At 40.9% G+C, this 20,773-nt stretch overlaps 1 protein-coding gene across 2 annotated transcripts in view; it reads left to right on the top strand.

The window, feature by feature from the left end:
- The window catches only part of LOC125286579 (A disintegrin and metalloproteinase with thrombospondin motifs 2-like), a 122,548-nt gene that overhangs the window by 25,380 nt on the left and 76,395 nt on the right, over nt 1-20,773 (top strand). For both annotated transcript variants that reach the window (XM_048231768.1, XM_048231769.1), the window contains exon 3: nt 19,194-19,365. In XM_048231768.1, coding sequence (XP_048087725.1) covers nt 19,194-19,365 — 172 coding nt within the window. The remainder of the gene's footprint in view (nt 1-19,193; nt 19,366-20,773) is intronic.

A 20,773-nucleotide genomic window follows, 5' to 3' on the forward strand; every position in this document is an offset into this window, starting at 1 on the left:
GCTTAAATTGGCTTATTGCATTATTGATACAGTTGTATATTCACTGTAACACAGAAGCCCAAAACTTCAGACCGGCCCTTAACTGTGAGAGGTTTCATAATTTTGAATGTTCATTTGCTTGGGTGATTGACTCGGCTCCTAAGATAATGCTGGTTTATGTTTGATACAGGTCTTCTGGTCTGTAAGGGAGGTTTATGTTTGATACAGGTCTTCTGGTCTGTTAGGGAGGTTTATGTTTGATACAGGTCTTCTGGTCTGTAAGGGAGGTTTATGTTTGATACAGGTCCTCTGGTCTGTAAGGGAGGTTTATGTTTGATACAGGCTCTCTGGTCTGTAAGGGATGTGGCCTTGGATTTTTAATGTGAGAGAGCTCCACCATCACAGTGCCTTTGTCTGGGCGCGCAGCTGGCATTCAAAGCCGATAGTGGCGGAGAGAGCAGCCCTTTTCCACCTCTCCTTCGGCGCAGATATAAATAACCTGTTGGAGACTTTCGAAGAAAAATACAAGGGAGGTGTGCGGCATGAGTGTGGTGAAGGCCATCAGAGGAGAAGATGAACGAGGCTACATTGCTTCGCTCATTAAAATGTGTTGGAGGGATGAGTTGAGAGAGGTAAACAGGTTAATCATAGAGTAGCTCCAGGCCTTTTGCTACAGACCTTGTCACAACGTACCTCAAAGTGAAGTGTAATTGTGTGTGTGTGTGTGTGTGTGAACACATCAGTGGCTTTTATCCTGTATGTCTGCACATTACACATTGTACCCTAAAGCAGTGTGAGCAGTGTGTTATCTGAGCGCTCTAGTTGTGTGAGAGACGTACACATGGTGCATGTATAATATATATTCATGTGGAGGTGGGGGGAACAGATAGGGGTGTGAAGGCCCAAATCCCCAGGTCATTAGTGAGCCTAATGAAGAGTAAATGGCCAGATGAACATATCCCTGTGTGCCTAGAAATATCATTGTAATTGAAAGTAATGAGCAGCCTGGTGGTCCTAGGTGGTCTGGCTGTGAGAAGAACACTCCGCATCACCCTGTGACCCTGTCATCCTTCCGTAACTATGGCAACGTCATGCTTTACAGTAATGCTTGTGTGCAGAACGGTCTTCTTGTTCTGTTGACACTTAGATGAGAGCACTTGCATCTTCCATCACTGAGCTGCATTTGAACGTGTTTATGTGCTGATGAGGGAGTGTCAGTGTTATTATGGTCTGGCTTCTGTTTCCTGCTCTTTGAAGGAGGGGAATGTTACATTTCCCTAGGATAGCTGCCTTCACATCTCTCTGTGCAATCAGATATGTGAAACCCCATGGTGATCCCATCACTGTGGCCACTTCCTTTTATTCGCCCTCTCTTGTCTTGTCGCTCAGAGTGTGTTGGACATCATGGCAAACTCCCTCTCCTCTTTAATCGAGTAATTGAAGGCGAGAGTCTGTGGAAGCCCCGATGGCTGGCCCTTGGCCGGCTGCCTGGCCGGCTGCTGCCTCAGCGTCGCTCTTCTCCCTCGGCCTTGTAGCCCCAGGGTGGACTGGGGACTGTTTGATGTCTAAGCTGGTGAGCCCCTTTGCTTGCCAGCCACAGATGGGACTTCTGGGTAAAGGATGGGTTTCTTGGTTGGGAGGGTGTAATGGGAGGATTGGAGAGACTGGAAACACTGGGAGAGCAGAGGAGTATCTAGTTACTGAAAGCCGAGGAGAGAGAGGAAGTGTCCCACTGTTGGTGAAGCAGCAGCAGGCCTCTGAGCACCTTTCCCTCCGTGTCCCTCTCACTGGCTTTCATTGGGCTTTCATCATTTCTCAGTCAAGATACTCACACACCTGAATGATGTGGTCTGAAAGGACAGGGACAGACTGAAAACATGAAATGAAAGGCATTACTGAGAGATTTAGTTCAACATAAAAGCAGCATGCACCGCCTCGGTGTGGGGCTTCACGGTGGGACAGTTCCTCAGGAGGCATGGGGGAGAGTAAAGGGACTAGATCTTGAATGAACAGAGACATTTGGTACTGACAATCAACAAACAGACAGACAGACAGCGGGGCCGCCAATGGATAAACTTGTACACTGGAGATGGAGAGTGGGAACAGATGGACAAGCAGACATGGAAAACAAAGAGAGACAGGGATAGATTTAGTACGTTTGCCTGCGGATATTTGATTGGCGCAAAATCAAGATGCTCGGGCTCAAGATTGGGAGGAAGTCATACAAAATAAGAGTGTTGTTAAATATGGACACTGAGAACGGTGTCAGAACTGACATGGAATGGCACTAGACAGGAAAATAGTTGGTTGAAAATCTGTTGATAGTTTGAATAATAGATGACTTTGTTGGTAACACCTGGCAAATTGGATTACATCAGCCAGACACATCCAGACTGGCTGATGTAATCACTCAATTCTGAAGCTACCAGTTTGTTTTATCTAATACATCTACACTAAAAGAGCTGGCTTGGCACATGCTGCCTTGTTGATAGCCATTGCTTTCTTGTAGGTGTATTTGTATTTGCATTTGCAAAGGGGGTTGATTGAAAACCAAGAAACATTGTAAAGCAACGGCTATGAACACACTGGATGTGCCACTTTTTTATGTTTGCTGGAGGATATACGTCATGTAACCTTTTTGGATAGTTGTGCACTTGTTGAACACTTGTTGTTTGTAATGTAATTCACCTTAGAAGCAAACTCTTTATATCCATAAAAACAAAAACAAAAAACAATTTATTATTTAGGTTATTACTAATTCTTACTGTGTGAAGATAAAAGGCCCACAGCTTGATTTGGTGATTAGGTAGACTTAGACAGACTGAGAAAAAAAACATAATGGCTCATAGCTATTTTTCATCCTTCTATTAAAGATAATGCTGGACCCGACTGATTTATTCGGAAGGCTTAAGACGTGTCTGCAAGCCTTTAAGAAGGGAGCTTTGGGAATTAATCAATACCTGCACCTCATCACTGGACATGATGGTTTATATTCTGTCCTAAAGCTGTGCTTGTTTTGTCTGGTCGTGTGCCCTTTAAGAGGCATTGTTTTCCCCTCTTCATCTCTCAATGCCTTTGTAGTGGCATTTTTGATTCTGTCATCGAATTCCTGTCAGTCAGAGATCCTCCTGTCTGGAATGGATCGTTAGATCTGACTGAATGTCATGCTTAGGCACCATTCTCTTTTAAAGGCAGGACAAATAGATAAGAATAGTCAGCTAACAAAAATGAAGTAAAGTATTTCCCTGAGTGTGATGGGTTTTAGTCAATACAATGAACATATCAGATCAGAATGTTTAGAAATTCATAGCGCAATAATCTTGATAAATCTTGTTTGGTAATCTGTAAGGATTTGTACTGATACATTGATGTGATCGGTATAAATGTTTGCATATTTGGCATCGACAATTGTTATACTATATTCATGTAGAGTGTTGTGCACTGGAGTGGTCATTTATATTGATATAGTTGGTTGATGTCCTACTGTGATTTTTTCAAGGTGATCCATTATGTAACTTTGAATATACAAAATTAGTTCACCACAAATAGCAATCCCCTGGAAAACATTGTTTTGTCATGTTTTAGAAGTAGTTTCAGAGTAGACCGAAAATTAAATAAAAACATAAAATAGTATGCCATGAATGCTTTGTCTAGGATCATCATGCAGTACCACTAGCACAGATGTTGTTAGTTTCCACTTTGCATTCATTGCTAGTGAATAAAATATCACCAAAACAAAACAGCAAATGTCCATACTGGCAAGTATTAAAGATATGACTGGGTTGAATCGTTCTTATATCATCTCTCACTCTTCTCTCTTTCTCTGTCTCTGTGTCTCTCTGTGTTAGAGAGAGAGAGAGAGAGAGAGAGAGAGAGAGAGAGAGAGAGAGAGAGAGAGAGAGAGAGAGAGTGTTTAGACTGCTGCTCAAAGCGTCCATCCAGCACTTAAATATTTAGTTGTATCTGTCAGCCTGGTTCAGTAAGGACTTGGCTTCTAGGCACATATGCCTGGGGGAAGTGGAGAAAGCCAGAGAAAGCTCAAACAACTGCACAAGGTGAAAAAAGAGGGGAAGAGCAAGGGCAAGGGTAAAATATGGAAAGGAAGGAGATATAACCAGTATGAATTTGAGGTGAAACCTATTTGTGTCGGGTTACAAGATCTTGGGAGAAAGACCTGGATCAGAGCTGATGTTTTGTCATTCATTCTTTTTATTGGAAGTGGTCCACTAGTTTGCTCTTTCCAAGAGTTGAGTTGTGACTGAACATCACACCAGTCTTGTTTAGTGATGTAAGTTCCTTATGCCTCGTTTGTTTTTGTTTTCTGTTGCTATGGTACAAGCTGCACCAGTTAGTCTTGCTTACCCTGTGATTATCTCAGGTTATGTTGATGGTTAGTGTTGCTTTTCTGAATTTATTGTGTGATTCGTTGTTAAATTTGTCTTTCAGTACACAGTATGTGTCTGTTTAGTTGGACTAGAATTTGATAGAATTTGAATTAAGGCTTTATCCCTTAAAACTTTTAAATCAGTCATGTATTTATTTGAAATAAAATACTTACTTCCTCATAATCCACATTACAAAGTTCTATAAATCATATGTAGTATTTAGGGGAATCGGTTGTCATCCTGTGACGCTTGCTCTACAGATGTCAAAAGGACAAATCTAGAAGATCTTTGCTTTAAACCCTGGACATCTTTTATACCTGGATTTCTGTGGCTTTCTGTGTTGTATGTAACTCTCCTGAGCCAATGAAAAAAGAAAAACTGCCTTCAAAGTGTTTTTACAAATCTGCACTGGGAGACTGCAGCTCTACTGACACCATTTCTTCCGTATGCAGGGGCCAATGTTTTTTTGTGTTTTCATTGCATTGGTTTAAACAAAGGGAAAAAAAGTAGTTCTGGCCAAAAATCAACTTGGATTTCTCCCTTGCTTGTAGTCGCCAACGGTAGAGAGCCAGGGTACGTAAAATGTTACTATGCCCAGTGGCCCACCAGCTTTGGATGGATCCCTGGCTACGTCTATGTTAGAGATGGAGGAGTGAAGAGAGACTGGAACTAAAATCTCTCAATTTCTTTCTTAACATATGTTGTGAATATATGAGACAAGAGGGTCAATAGTGATAGGTAAAGGCAATAGTTGCATAAAGAAATATACAATGGTAATAATATTGTAAGCCATTTGCGAGTGTCTGACATTTACAGTAAGTATATGTTTTAAAATCTGATGTGTTTATTCTTTAGCTGTGATCAATGCTTAACAAGCTGTATTACCTCAGATTTTGAGTTTGGCACTGACATAATTATGGAGCAGTAAGGTTAAGCCAAGTGCATGTCAAGTGCATGTAAATGTAATTGAACTACATGTAAATACTTATGAATGGGAAGTCATTCATATAAGTACAGAGCTTCACAGATTTACATTTCAGAATAAAAACTACGGCATTATGCTTGGGATTATGTAAATACTAAAAACAACTGCTTTATTCCATATAAAGGGCCTTTTTTAAACCAAGGTCATACAGTAGTAGAGTTATTCCACTGGTGCTCTGAATACCCAAATACTGCCTGAACCCAGCTACTTATCTCTGATGTGGATGTGAAGTAAGTCTCCTTATGAGTTACATGTACATCAATCAAGTCAGCTAAGAATCAAGTTGCGTAATTCTTTACACAGAAATCATCTTCTGCATAACATGGCTCTATGGAAAATAATGACATTGGTACAGCTTATAGTCTACAGATGTAGGTAGCAACAGCTAGACTATCATGAATCCATTGAGTCTTGATTGTGTAGTTTCTTTGGCAAAGTGCTTGACTTTCATCCTTGACATTATCTGTTGGATGCCTGTGAACAGGGTGAGCCAATTGCAAAATGAAAGAAAAGAAAAAGAAAAGAGAGCACAGCAGTAGGCTACTCCACAGAGGGCACTACATGCATTTGGTCAGATCATAGACTACATGTAAACATACATGTTTTTAAATGGCATGATGACCCTTGGGTTTTTACAGGACTGCATTTCACATTTTTACTACAACCACTTAAAAAAATATATAAATAAATACAATACGTATGCAAAAAGGTTTTCAGTTCAATGGTAATATTTCAAACATACAGTTGTATTCATAGAATACTGTAAAATGTATAGTGTTTTGGTTGTTAGCTGGATGTACTTGATGACAAGATTTATCTCCACAGTGAATATTCAGCCTTACTTCAGTTATTACTTAACTGAAAAGGCTGCCAGGCTGTGCGCGTCATCAAACATTTTATAAATTGTGTGATACTGTGTTAAGGTGTCAAACCAGGGCACTCTGATCTCATTTGGTTTTCACTACTGGGAGGGGTGAAATGGGAGCAAGGCCAACCATTCTGTTAGCCACTGAAAGCACCAAATAGGCTTTAATTGACTGATATTAAATCACAGTCCAATCACAGTCCTTCTCATTTGTCTGGAGCAGGTCTAGCACTGTGCAGTATCTATAGTAGATCTTCTGTTGTCATAGCACATACAAGTGTCCCTTTCTCTCGTTCTGTTATCACCAGGTTTGCCTTGTTATCTGATCAGATGTAATCTTTGACAGGTTGCTTTTACAGCTCTTTTCTAAATGTGCAGAACAGCTTTGTGAGGCAGGGTCAATTTGCTCACACAGTTTAGCCTACTGCAGGGTTCTTGGTGAAAGAGAGCTTATGGAAGTTGGTGGGTGGGTGTTTTTAGGAAAGCATGTAGAGAAAGTCTCTCTGTGTCTAGGATGGGATTACCAAGTGATTTAGGGCACACTCACTTATATTGGTAAATAATGGATATTGGTAAAAAGAAGCTTGTGTTTATGACATAAACGGACCTGGGTTCGCAAACAAAAATGTAATATGAACGGAGACCAGCTGGGTCAGGGCTAGAGTGGAGTAATGGCGTTCGGGTATGGTCCAGTTAAACGGACCCAGTGTGAAGGCAACCTTAGTCATCATTTTATTCCCCTCCATTTTGTATACATTTTCACCACAGACATGAACAAACAAAATTAGTACAATGGAAGCTTATGCGGCTGCTTGTTGTTGTCGCTATCTGGACTCAAAATGTTATTAAAAGTGCCTTGTAACGAGAAGAGCACCAAGATGACCACATCTCTGTTTCCTTTCATAAGTGTAGAGAAACGCAAAAAAAAGTCTGTTAAACAGCCGATGCCTTACATAGCATTCAGTCCTTACTAGTCAATTACTGCATGGGAGCTGTATTGTGATTGCTAGACATCAGAGGCTGAATGGACAAGTAGAGAGAGACAGAGTGAGCCTACTCAGTGACAAAAACAAGTGGTTTACTTAACGCTTCCTACATGCCACACAACATTCCATTGTTTAGCCATGTAGCCAAAGGGATAGTATTCTAATTAAATACTTTTGCCTAATTCAGTACCGATTTTGTATGTTTATGTCGGTAATGAAATTAAGACTGAAAAAAATCTGAAAAAAAGGTTGAACATTGAATTAAATGTTAAATATTATATTTATACTTTGGAGTCTTTAAATTGTCTTGGATGGGGAGCATGCATTCTCTGTTTCACCTTTTCTTTCATATTCTTTTTCTTTTTCACCTTTTTGTAGTCTTGACAGTCTTGACTCTCTCTGTTGCCAGCTATGCACTGTTCTTTCTTCTGAGTCTCCTCATCTCTGCTCTGGTCCGATGTCCTCTGTCTCCTCTTCTGTCAGCTTGGCTTTTTGTCTCGGACTCTGTGACAGTTTCCTTTTGCCTCGTTTCCTCTGTTCTTTCGCCTTCCCTGTCTGCTGCTGTGGCCATGCATGCCATAATGTTAGCACTCTACTCTTGGAAGAATATCTATCTATCTATCTATCTATCTATCTATCTATCTATCTATCTATCTATCTATCTATCTATCTATCTATCTATCCATCCATATCCATCCATCCAGCCATAACATTGCTGTATCTTTGTTTGGTGACATTGCCTTGTGGAGAACTCAGTGACAGAAAGTGGTTCTTAAAAAATGATTTTCCTTACACAATTCCTTACCTGTCCATTCGAAATATTTAACACCATTTAAATCTTTGTGGCTTTGCGAGTCTTTTAGTGCACTTGATCTGTTTTACTTTGACATTTTCATGAATATCCCTCCCTGAGGGGCTTTGCGCTCTGCCTCTCTCCTTCAGTATGTGATGAGTGGTGAACAAAGGGCCTTTTTTCAAACTGTTCCCTTGTTCCTCTCATGTCCTGACGCTGTCATGCGCCCTCACTCCTAGCCTGGCATCTCTTTTTTTGCTAAGCTGAAATTCCATTGCTGGTAATTTCTTCTTGATTGACCTTCCAGGGAAATTTCAGGAGCTATTGAACAGCAGGACATGTTTACAAGTCCATCAAGTTGAACAAATAACGTGGTTAAGAACTATGTTTAGATATACATTGGAATACATTGAGATTCTACGCCTGCAGGTATACAGTAAAAGCAGATATTATACCGTTGCTAAATGAGTTCATCTTGGATGGTGATAATGTACTGTAATTGAATACAATTGTACAGTTTAGTCATAGCCAGTGTAGATAGCAGTGAAGGCAAATGTCTCTTACCAGTTGTGTGTGTTCATTATCTTCCAGGACCACACATCATGTATTACAGTAATAATAGCAGGTGTTGGAATCAGTATCAACCGAATTGATGTTTCACTTTTATGCAGCTTTTTAAAAAAAATAAAATAAAATAAAAAAACAGCTGTGGCCTTCTCCAGTCCCTCCCTGCCTCAACAAGCAATGTATTCCTTTATTTCTTGAGCTTTGATCCAGCTATCTCCAAGATGCTGAGAAAACAGAGTAGGGAGAGAAGCCTCTTAAAATTCAAAGGTATATGAGGCGGAGGCTTTTTTTCTCCCGTCTTCTCCTTGTCTCCTGTCCATGGCGATTCAACAGTGTTTTGACAGGTTCAAGGAAATGTGAGAGTTGGAGAGAGAGCAAATAAACAGCAATACTGGCTTTGGAGTCAAGTAGCATAAGTCATAGCTCTTTCTCATGCAGAAATGAAAATGTTTGGGACACAGCTTATGCTATTGCTGTTTGTATTTCTAAACTATGATAACTATGTGTTATCATAGTTTGCATCACATAAGATGCTTGTAAAGACAATATACAGTGAAAGGCCAACAAAATATGATTTATACTACTAAAAACAGCTCCTGTATTTTGACCAAAAACAAAATGTAATGTTGTTATATAGAAGGCAGAGTGTAGTCTACCATGCTGAGCATACCATACTCTTTAGATAAGAAAATGCATATGCAACTTGTATACAATAGTGGCAAAGTATACACAATCAATATCTATTTTTTTATTTTTGTTTCAAACAAGCCCTACCCCAGGGTAATACTCACATAGTACAACTCACTCAAGAACTCACAGTGTATTAGAATGTCTGTAAAGCTATCATTAAAGGTTTGAATGGAAGATATATACAATATTTCTTTAGATACATCAGAGGAACAGATCAAGCATAAAAGGGTTAAGTGTCTTGGTTTTGAGGCAGGGGAGGAAGTGGAGAAGTGGAGAGATTGTGTGGTGATGAAGGAACACAGTGAGGCATGACTGGCCATCGAATTGGTGTGATTAGTAGGCCAAGCTTGTGCTGAGACTGCTGTGGGTCTCAGCATTTGTTTTTTAAACTGACTGGCTGACAGAGAGGCTGACAGCAGTCTTATTTTCCAATCACCAGTGGTCATATTGGGCTAGAAATGGTTTAATTGTTTTATTTTTATCAGTGTATGTCTACAAGCAAAGTTAAATATGTAGCTTGAAGGGAGAGTGACTTATGTAGCAACTCGACCACTTGTACAGTTGAGTGTGTGATTTATCTTTGTCTGTATCACATATGGCTTACAATGCCAGACCAAAACAGGGGTCAGACCATTGGTTTATATTTCCGTTATCATGAGATCAGCGCCCAACCAAGTATGTGGCCATGATGAGAATGGTGATGGATGCATGCCTGTGTGCATGTATGATCTCTGGCTCTTGGGGTGGGGCACAAGGCCTGGATAGAAGGGAGTGAGGTGGAGGCAGACAGTTTCCTGTGTCTCAGTAGCTGATTGGTCTAGAATCTACCAGGGGAGAAGGGGTCCTCTGCATGCAATTGGTTATTGAGCTCTAGCTGTCACTGTGCAAGAGCTAGAGGGGAAGAACCTCATTCCTCACTGTTGCTAGGTTACAGGTATATTTATTAGAGGAGAGAGAGGGGGAGAGAGAGAGAGAGAGAGAGAGAGATGCTGAAGCAGAAGAAGAGATCCCTGGATCTGACTCCGTAATGAGATCTACAATTTGCAAAGTTTATATTCTAAAATGGTGCTACCATACAATAAATTGTGCGTTGGACCTGTGAGTCAGGTTTGAAGTTTTGATGTAATGTATCACTATATAAGTACATCTCCACAAGTTATTCCTACTGAGAATGCGATGATGTTTTGCCTTTGCCTGTTGCATTTGTCTTCTTGTAAATCTTCAGGTTTGGAGATAAATCACTGGATATTGGCAGGGGGGAGGCCCTTACTGACCAGGGCACAGATCACCTCTCAGATGAATTAGAGTCATTTAACATTCATTACAATGCTGCTTACATTTAAAAGCCATTGGAATCCATCTTGCCTTATTCCTATTTAAATATGTGGTTCCAGAACAGTCAGAGATCATTCGTCAACTTTCCGAGATCAATGACCTCACATTTCAAAGTAAAAAGAGTTGATTAAAGTATTTTGTGGACTTGCAGGCTGAGAACTATTTCTTGGCAAAATAATTGCATTAGCATTGAGGTTAGAGATGGCAGATCATCGGTAATCTTTAACATGAGGGAGCGGATCTGCACTCAAAAAAACAGACAGCCATTTATTGTCACGGATTTGTTTTATTAGACAGACATCTGTCATCGCTTGCCATTTTAAATGTCATTCCAGAGCACCAGGAATCTGAATCATTAACAAGATCCAACATTTGTTGGCTCTTGCCGAGACTCTCCTTACAAACACACACCAACAATCAATAGACTCTTTATCAAAGAGAAGAAAAGCAGACTATACTGTAGTGCTTGAAAAAGCTTCACCCTAAACAGTTGTTGCTTGATAATTGGTCATGTGTACTGGACTGATGCGTGATGCGTGAAGCAGAGCAGGATTTTCTCTGACAGCAAGAGACAAAAGACAAAAAAGGTGAAGGAAAGGTGACAATGATAAAACAGAAAAATCCTCACAGTGTTCCTTGGTCATCCTTGGTCCAGAAGTTTGGTTTGGTTAGGGACATATGAAAAGAATGGTGGCTTTTTCATTTGGTGTAATGGTTGGAACAGCTCTACTCCTTCAGTCAGGGGAATAAAAATGTTCCCGATATTCACATCCAGTTGTCTTTGACAATGTGTAATAAGTAATATCTCTATTATAGGTGTAGTAAAGGAGTAAGTAAGTATAGTATAAGTATATATACTCTTTTGATCCTGTGAGGGAAATTTGGTCTCTGCATTTATCCCGATCCGTGAATTAGTGAACACACAGTGAGGTGAAGCACACACTAATCCCGGCGCAGTGAGCTGCCTGCAACAACAGCAGCGCTCGGGGAGCAGTGAGGGGTTAGGTGCCTTGCTCAAGGGCACTTCCGCCATGCCAACTGGTCGGGGTTCGAACCGGCAACCCACCGGTTACAAGTCCGAGCGCTAACCAGTAGGCCACGGCTGCCCCCCGTATATTGTGTATATCATCAAACAACAATCTAATACCATGCAGAAATAAAGTGAAATAGTCTCTCATACTGACTCAGGAGTCTAGTAACTCTGATAACCCACTGAAAAACCTTTGCAGTTATTGGATAGTTGGCCATTGGTGTCACAAATGAAGTCCCACCCAGGAGAGTATTGACCTGTTTTACCCATTGTATCATTGTTACTTTGTACTTTTGCGAAGTAGGTTGGGCCAATAATATTTATTTAAAATAGATTGTATTTGCAACCACACAATGAAATACCATACCAATGACTTGAGTGTGTATGTGTTTACGTGAGAGAAAATAACTCATTACAAGGCTGCAAAGGCCTATTTCATTTACTGTAGCTGATCTTGGAAGGTATAATAATAAGTTTTATCAGTGTAGCATTGTCTTGTTTATTTTATACCACAAAATGTAAACGCCTTGTCTTCGTACTGTATACAGTTATGATTTCATCCTAGTCCAGAGTCTCTAACTCTTGTCCATGAGTGAGAAGCGCTGGTAGACAAAGGCATTAATGGACTGCCATTGACTGCAGCAAAATGCTTGAGTTGGGCTGAGTAACTGGTTCCTGAAGTGAAGACACACACGTCTGCAGGTGGACTACTTAGGGATTCCTGAAGTTCAGAACAGGCTGACAAAAGAAAGAGGTTGGAAAAGGAAATGATTGAGGACACTGTCAGAGGTCAAGGAAGGCCGAGAGCACCGTCACTGTCAGGGAGAGGTTGAGGGCACTGTTGTCATCAGATGGTGTAATAGGTCTGGCATTCTTTCCTCTATGTATGTTTTTAAGTAGTTAAACCGCTGTATAGTCTTGGCCACTGTGCTGCAGCTCAGTTTCAGGATGTTGGCAATGTTCTTATAGCCTAGGTCATCTTTATGTATAGCAACAATTCTTTTTTTCACATCCTCAGAGAGTTCTTTGCCATGAGGTGGAATGTTGAACTTCCAGTAACCAGTATGAGAGAGTGAGAGCGATAACACACACCTGCTCCCCATTCACACCTAAGACCTGGTAACACTAACGAGTCACATGACACCGGGGAGGAAAAATGGCTAATTGGGCCCAATTTGGACATTTTCACTTAGAGGTGTACTCACTTTTGTTGACAGCGGTTTAGACATTAATGGATGCATTGGCATATTTTGTTATGTGCATTTAGTTATATTGATCATTGTATTTATACTACTGTAATTTCCCAACTATTAGCCACAGCTTATACATTGATTTTGCTAAATTTCTGGTATTAATGTGGTTTTGTTTATTTTAACTTCCATAAAACACTGTCCTGATGCCTATACACAATGCAGCTAATACACAGGAAATTACTGTAGTATGAGTGTAGGTTGGTATTTTGATGTGTGAATATGTAAAACACTAATGTGAAATGAAAATATAGAGATTCAAAACATTCAATCTAAACTGCACTTTCGTACATATGTTGTAGTATATGAAATACAGTGTTTTTTCATAGTGTATGTAACTTTTTCAATAGTGGATGTTATCTTATTGTGTTGTAAATGTTCCTTATGTCATGTGACACACCTGTGCATGTGATCACCTGTGCTTTCTGGTCATGTGACTACATTCAGATTTAAAACATACAGTCTACAGACAGCCATTTTTAAACTTGCCCTGAGGAAGGCCATCTTGGCCGAAACATGTTGGTATGCTTTTAATTGGTAGCCAAGGCTTTTTATTTGCAAATATATTTTTGAGTGCCTCAGACTCACTACTAAACTTGAATTAATGGCTGTGTGTTGAGTCAGTACATTTACATTGTTATACAAGCTGTACACTGACTACTTTACATTGTAGCAAAGTGTCATTTCTTCAGTGTTGTCCCATGAAAAGATATAAAATATTTACAGAAATGTGAGGGGTGTACTAACTTTTGTGAGTTACTGTATATGGCTAATGTTAATGACTGATGCAGCTAACGCTGACTTACTGTAGGTCTGAGTAGCCAAGCCAATCATATTAAGCCAGTGGTGTAGCCAAGCCAATCATATTCAGCCAGTGGTGTAGTCAAGACCACCTAAACCGAGACCAAGTCATTACCAAAACCAGAGGGTATCGAGACTGTGACGAGACCAAGACCAGAAACACACTAATGTTTGCGGATACATGACATGACATGACTTATTATGAAATGTGGAACATAGGCACCACATTGGGGTTTGGCTGTAGGACCTAAAATAATATCATGGTAAAATTTGCCATCTACCAACTATGGTAACAATATATATCACAGTACATACAGTATGTCTTTCATAACATTTCAATACACTGTAAATGCGGCCTCTGATGGGTGAAGGACCACTGAAGCAACTGCATGACAGCTATTGTGCAGCCGTGGCCTACTGGTTAGCACTTCGGACCTGTAACCGGAGGGTTGCCGGTTTGAGCCCCGACCAGTAGGAACGGCTGAAGTGCCCTTGAGCAAGGCACCTAACCCCTCACTGCTCCCCGAGCGCCGCTGTTGATGCAGGCAGCTCACTGCGCCGGGATTAGTGTGTGCTTCACCTCACTGTGTGTACACTGTGTGCTGTGTGTGTTTCACTAATTCACGGATTGGGATAAAAGCAGAAACCACATTTCCCTCACGGGATCAAAAGAGTATATATACATACTTATACTTACTTACTTATACTTTTTTTTTTTTTTTAGTAAAGCTCAATGTTTACAAGTTGCATCAGTAAACTGTTTGTAACACCCAGACTGATAGAACATTAGTGTGTATCTTTGTGCATATAGTTTATATGAAGTTGTACATATTAGAGGGTCACAATGGGACTGCTGAAGGAGGAGGGAAGAAGGAGAGATATCAAATGACACTGATGTACCAGATGAAAGGACCTTTTTCGCCTGAATATGAGTTCATATTTTTTTTCTTTGGGTGAATAGTGGGTTTGCACGGATTGGTTGGTTCAGTCACAGTTAGGCTCCATCTCCAAATGGTTTGTCACAGACACAGTGATGAATTGGCCTCCCCCTGCTCTTTTGAAGGCATGCGTCCCTCTCTCATTATGGACTGATATACTGTAGCACCTGCACTTCCCCGTTTCCTCATACTAACAGATGGAATGGTGAAAGTGACCTTTAAGACTGGAGTTTTCATTTCCAGACAGGATTGGATAATTAATCCGTTGTATCACTATCCTCTCTAAGACACATTTGATTTAGATAACGTATCACCTTATTTTCCCAGCACTCTAGTAAAGTGCATTGTACCTCATCAGAGCCTGCTTGCTTTCAACCTTCCAAAGCGCATCCTTTTTGTAGAGTACCATCTGCCCACTTAAATTGAAAACAATTATGCCAGATTCTATATTTTAACCTACCGGTATTTCTTCATACAAAGCATAAATATTATCACACCAAACATTTAATACCTAGATTCATGTTGTTGGGAAAGTATTTGTGCAGTACTCAGCTGTTGCTATGTGACTTGTCATACTCAAGAACAGTAGCTCCCCTCACCTCACCTCCTTCCAAACACACACACACACACACACACACACACACACACACACACACACACACACACACACACACACACACACACACACACACACACTCAAACACACACACACACACACATTACACACCTCCATGCCACTGCAAATCAAAGCCCCAAGGATGTCGCCAATTAGTGCACATTTACTACAAGCTGGAAACACCCCCTGCCTCTAACATAGTCACTAGTTGGACTGACAAACACACACACACACACACACACACACACACACACACACACACAGACACACTCAACGTATCAACGTTTTGAAATTGCTATCACAAATCTCCCTTGGCTTACAATTTGTGTTTATATACCGGTATATATTTTCTAATGTGTAGGTTCATTATATGGTATTTGGTATCAGATAAATGAGATACAGTACAGTATATGTGTCTATAAGTTAGATAGATGCATTTCTTTGTGTGTTTGGATGCTATTTATATTTGTATATCTGTGTGTTTAACTTTTAACTAAAGATTAACTTGACTGGTGATATTTTGATATTTTATCTCAGGGACATTCCACACATTTGACATAACTCCCTTTTGGAACACTAGGCCAAGAACATCTGGATTGTTGGGAAGAGTAGGAAGAAAGGCAGGCAGGGCGTCACTTAGGAACAGCCATGGATCTGCCATGGAATGTCTTAGTTGTTTTTCTCTTTCTCTCTCTCTCTCTCTCTCTCTCTCTCTCTCTCTTCTCTCTCTTCCTTATGCACTCCCCACTCTCTCTCCCTCTCCCTCTGTTGCTTTTCTCTCCCTACTTCAAGTCATATCATGAAGTGCATTCATTTTCACTCTTCACATTTGTCTGTCACTTTGCCTTTCTGGTTGTATTGCTCTCCTTCCTTGCCTCTCTCTCTCCCCCCCTTTTGTTTCCTTGCCAAATCCTCCTTCCCATGCTAGCTCATTTCCCCTTTTCTCCGTCTTGCCTCCCATTCCCTGTCTCTCTGCTCATCGGCGGATGAACAGATCAAGTTTGTTTGCTCTGAAAATAAGGCTAGCAAGTATTGCAGAATCCCTGCCCCGATAAGTTAATGAGGAAATGAAGTCTTCTAGAAAGATTTTGTATGTGTGCGTGTGTCTGTGTCTGTAGTTTGTCTGTGTGTGTGTGTGTGTGTGTGTGTGTGTGTTCTGTGAGCCTGCGTGGCACTAGGGTCTGACAACATCCCACATCCTGGCTGTGGGACTCCTCCCTGGGTGACCCTGTTGGGAGGCTAAGTGGTGTTTTAGAGCCTTTCTTACACCACTGTGAGCTCTTTGTATTTATGTAAGGCACAGGAATAGCACACTCACTCCCCACCTGCCACATTAAACCGTCCAAAAAACACAAGCAGATTCACTCACTTCAGAATGTTCAGAAACCTCTCTAGGAAAAAAAGCCAAGGCATAGTTTCAAAGTGACACATAGACACGTAAGCCAACCCTATGTGCAGGCCCTTGCATGAACTCATTTGCATTCCCCATCAGCTCAGGAGACATGAGCTTCTTTAATAGAGACATAACAAAATTTATTTTCGTATAGCTAGCCAGCAAACTACCTAGCAACCAGAGGGCTTGCCTTGCCAACACCAGCAACACCACAGTTGGCACTGATGAAAGTTTGCTAACTGGTGAATGTTGGTGTTGTACAACATCCTCGTGTAAAAGCTGGTCTTTATGAGTGACCCGGAGCAGAATACTACACAGCTTGGGCAGCCAAGCTTGACAGGGGTGCGTAACTCTCCTTCACATGATCAGAAATTCCATGCAAATGAATTTGAAGATGGTTGAAAAGCTAAAATATTTAATAATACATAGGTGCTTAATAAAACATAGATTGTGTGCAAGTGTGTAGTATGTGAATGAGATAAGTAGTCCTTTTCTTTCTTCAGAAATACTTCATAAAAGCATTCTGATTGTCTATAAAAGATTCATGAAATGACTTTCTCCATCAAGTTTTGGAATACAACTCCCATAATTCATCACCACTAGATGTTTTTTTCTACTTCCTGCATCTTCCACAGCCTGATCTTTGAAATGAACATGGTGTTCTGTCTTAGATCCCTCTGAGTCTTTGATGTTTTATTCAGAGTCTCCTCTACAAGCCAAGGGTGAGCCATTGTCCAGTCCTCTCCGCCACTGCTCAGCTCCAATCGATACGTCCGTGTCTCAGAGTCCCTGGCGTCATCTCTCCTCTCTGACACAGTGTGCCTCGGCTCTCTGCTTGCTATTCTGGACTGGGAACATCTCATGCAGCACATCGCAGATCCATCAGCTCTTGTCAGAGAGCCCTGCATTACCTCTAAAGAAATTGGGGGATGAGCATGGAGAAATAGAGGCATCACATGAGTAAAAGTAAAGAATGATATAAATGAGAGGGCAAGATGGATAAAAGAAAAGACATGCATTAAAATATAGATGATGTCCAGCCTAAATACTATACCTACAGTAAGAGTTAGGGCACGTGGCCATATGACTGATCCATAATGCATTTGTAATGAGTGAGTTGCTTGGGATGCACATGGTGTGCAAATAGACGTGTTTCGCAGTACTGATACATTACACTTGCATACGGCTCTTTAGATAGATATGCAAATGCTGCAGAAGCACACACATTACATGAGAACACATCACATGAGGGCTACATACAACATATAAGTGCTCACATTAAATCAACCAATAATGAACTGTTTCAATGCAGTGCAGTTCAATTTTAACATTTAAACAAAAAAAAATGCTTTGATTTGATTTAAGGGGCTCTGGCAATTTTTTCAATACTGATCTAGTAGTTACATTGTTCTCTTGGTCTTCCTTGTTTACTGATAGATATTGTGCTCCCCCCTATATACCTCCTGCAAAAATCTTCACCCACTCTCTCACTCTCTCTCATTTATCAGAACAAAAGGCTCAAAGGAGAATGACTGTATGCATGTACAGTGGAGCAGATGTGCATGTGTGCGTGTGTGTGTGTGTGCGTGTGTGCGTGTGCATGCTCGTTTGTTGAATACTCCGTTTTGATTTGTGAGTGAAGGCAGAGGCAGTCAGAGGATTGGTTATTACCAGTTGTCTAAACAGACAGATGGGTTTAACAAGAGTGACAGGCAATTTTCAGAGTGGTAGCTGTAGAGACAGATGCTGAAGGTTTTGGGGTAGGTGGGATTACCTGACATCCTAGATTAGCAGCACCTCGGCTTTGTGTCTCCCTGTGGTGGTTTTTGGGGTAGGTGGGATTACCTGACATCCTAGATTAGCAGCACCTCGGCTTTTTGTGTCTCCCTGTGGTGGTGTTCACTTGAGATGCCTCTCTTTGGTCCTGTGACAGTTAATAGTGACATCTATCACCATTCCTGTCTCTTTGTGGGAAAAGGGCTCGCTCAGACTTAGTGCTCTTCTGGAGCCACTGTGGCAAAAAAAAAAAAAAAGATCTTTTCACACCTGAGACTCAAGGCTCAGTGTTAGAGTGTGGAGACCATTCCTAATGCACAGTCCACTTGAAGTGTTCTAGTGTAAGGAAACCCCTAGTTCTATATAATCTACTGCTATGCCATATTTTCTCTGTTTAAGAATGTTTAGGCTTTAATTGCCCAGCTGTTTGTGAACAGTATGAGTGTTTAGCATAAGGGTAATCTAAACTGTTCAAATGTTTTGGTGGTGTGGGGTACTCTCTAGATTGACATGTTTGGGCCATTTGGAAAGACATATAAGGAAAGAAATACATGTTAAATGTAAAGTCAGCCAGATATTGTTTTTCTCAAACCTTTTAAACATGCTAAGTATGTGTATAAAGTAGAAGTTTGTTATTATGTACATATAATAGCACTGGTTGTAATAGTGGCTTCTAAGGAGTTCACTCATTTCAAAGAGAAAATAAACAATAGCAAATAAAGCTGGCTATACCACTGGCACTAAGAGGTGTTATGGGAATTGTATTAGTTCTTGTCTAATATGTCATTACTTCCTTTTTTCCAGGCGGGAATGATCAGGACAGAACATGAGGAGTTCTTTATTGAGCCGCTGGAGAAAGGACAGCACATCATCCAGCAGGAGGAGAAAGGGGGTGGACGGGAACACATCGTATATCGCACATCGGCCGTAAAGAAGCCTCATGTTAGTCCACAAGCTGCCGACTATCGCACCAGAGGTCAGTCCTCAACATAAGTATTTACCTTTCTACTGAAGCTATATGTCTTTGACCAAATTGCAAATCAGTTAGTGTAGCACCAGGGATTCATTTGGGTTGAGGTCGCGGCCATTCTGAAAAATATTTAATTATCTCATAATACAATATTTCATTGTCAAAATGAACAAATTGATCCAAAGAGGTGCCACCTGATCTCACTGACAGAAGCAGTCAGTGTACGTTTCTACTTCGGTTTTCATTAATTAATCTACTTAACGTGTGATAAAAAAGCTTAAGTACCAAGGCATACTCCCCTCTCTCCAATTACCTTCATTCAGTCTAGTTGTGTTGGTCCCTTTTCTGCCATCACTCCTCAAAGCTCATTTTGTCACTTAAACTAAATGTTTTCTTTTCCTTTCTTTGGTAATGGGAAACGCTAAGCGACTACATCGTACATTCTTCATTACACATTAGTGATGGAGATCAATAGAACAATGAGCCATCTGTAGTGAACATATCAGAGTCAGTGTGTTAATGGCTGATGGACAGTCTGGTAGTAGATCCTAAAATGGAGAGGGGGGGACGAAGAAAGAGAGAGAGAGAGAGAGAGAGGGAGGGAGAGAGAGGGAGAGAGAGAGAGAGAGGGAGAGAGAGAGAGAGAGAGAGAGATAGAGAGAGAGAGAGAGAGAGAGAGAGGGAGAGAGAGAGAGAGAGAGAGAGAGAGAGAGACTCAGGTTCCAGAGAAAGACACAAGGGCAGCTTAGGTTTCTCTTTCCCACAGGAGCTCCCACAGACTGGCCGGTTGAGGCTGCCATAGTATTTCATGTCTTGTGTTGAGGGCCAGAGAAAGTGACTCAATTCCTTTGTGCATGTAGTATAAAGTAAGGGTTTGCATTAGTGCATTTATTCCTGCATGCTAAACTGTGATGCCATTGCTTCCAGTAATTGCTAAATTGATGTAGCACTGCATGAACCTTCCATTTGAAAGGCTCCACTCGGTGATTTACTAGATCACTGAACCAGTATATGATCTCAACACCTGGCAAGATATCAAAAGGCTGCAAAAACAATTCAGTCACTATGTTAAATCGGTTCTGTTCAGGTCTTCAGCTTTTGCTTTGGTGGCGTAACGGTTTAAATGATTGCCTCAAAGATAAGCCCTTGATTAAATGTTTTGTTACTGTATTTCTGACATAAGCACAACTTAATGTAATGGAAACATCGGTGTCACTGACTGCATTGTCCCATTAGACTGACAACAATGACAGCTGAGACATGTGATGTAAAAGGGTGTTTATGAGGAATGTGTCTGACAGTCATGTGGCAAGATCAGTGACGCAAAAAGTGGGTATGCGTTATATGCGGCACATAGGGGCGCAGCACCATGGGGGCGCCAAAGCGATGGTAATAATAATAATAACTAGATGTA

The sequence above is a fragment of the Alosa alosa genome, chromosome 21 (genome assembly GCF_017589495.1).
Source record: "Alosa alosa isolate M-15738 ecotype Scorff River chromosome 21, AALO_Geno_1.1, whole genome shotgun sequence".
NCBI classification, from domain to species: Eukaryota; Metazoa; Chordata; class Actinopteri; order Clupeiformes; family Clupeidae; genus Alosa; species Alosa alosa.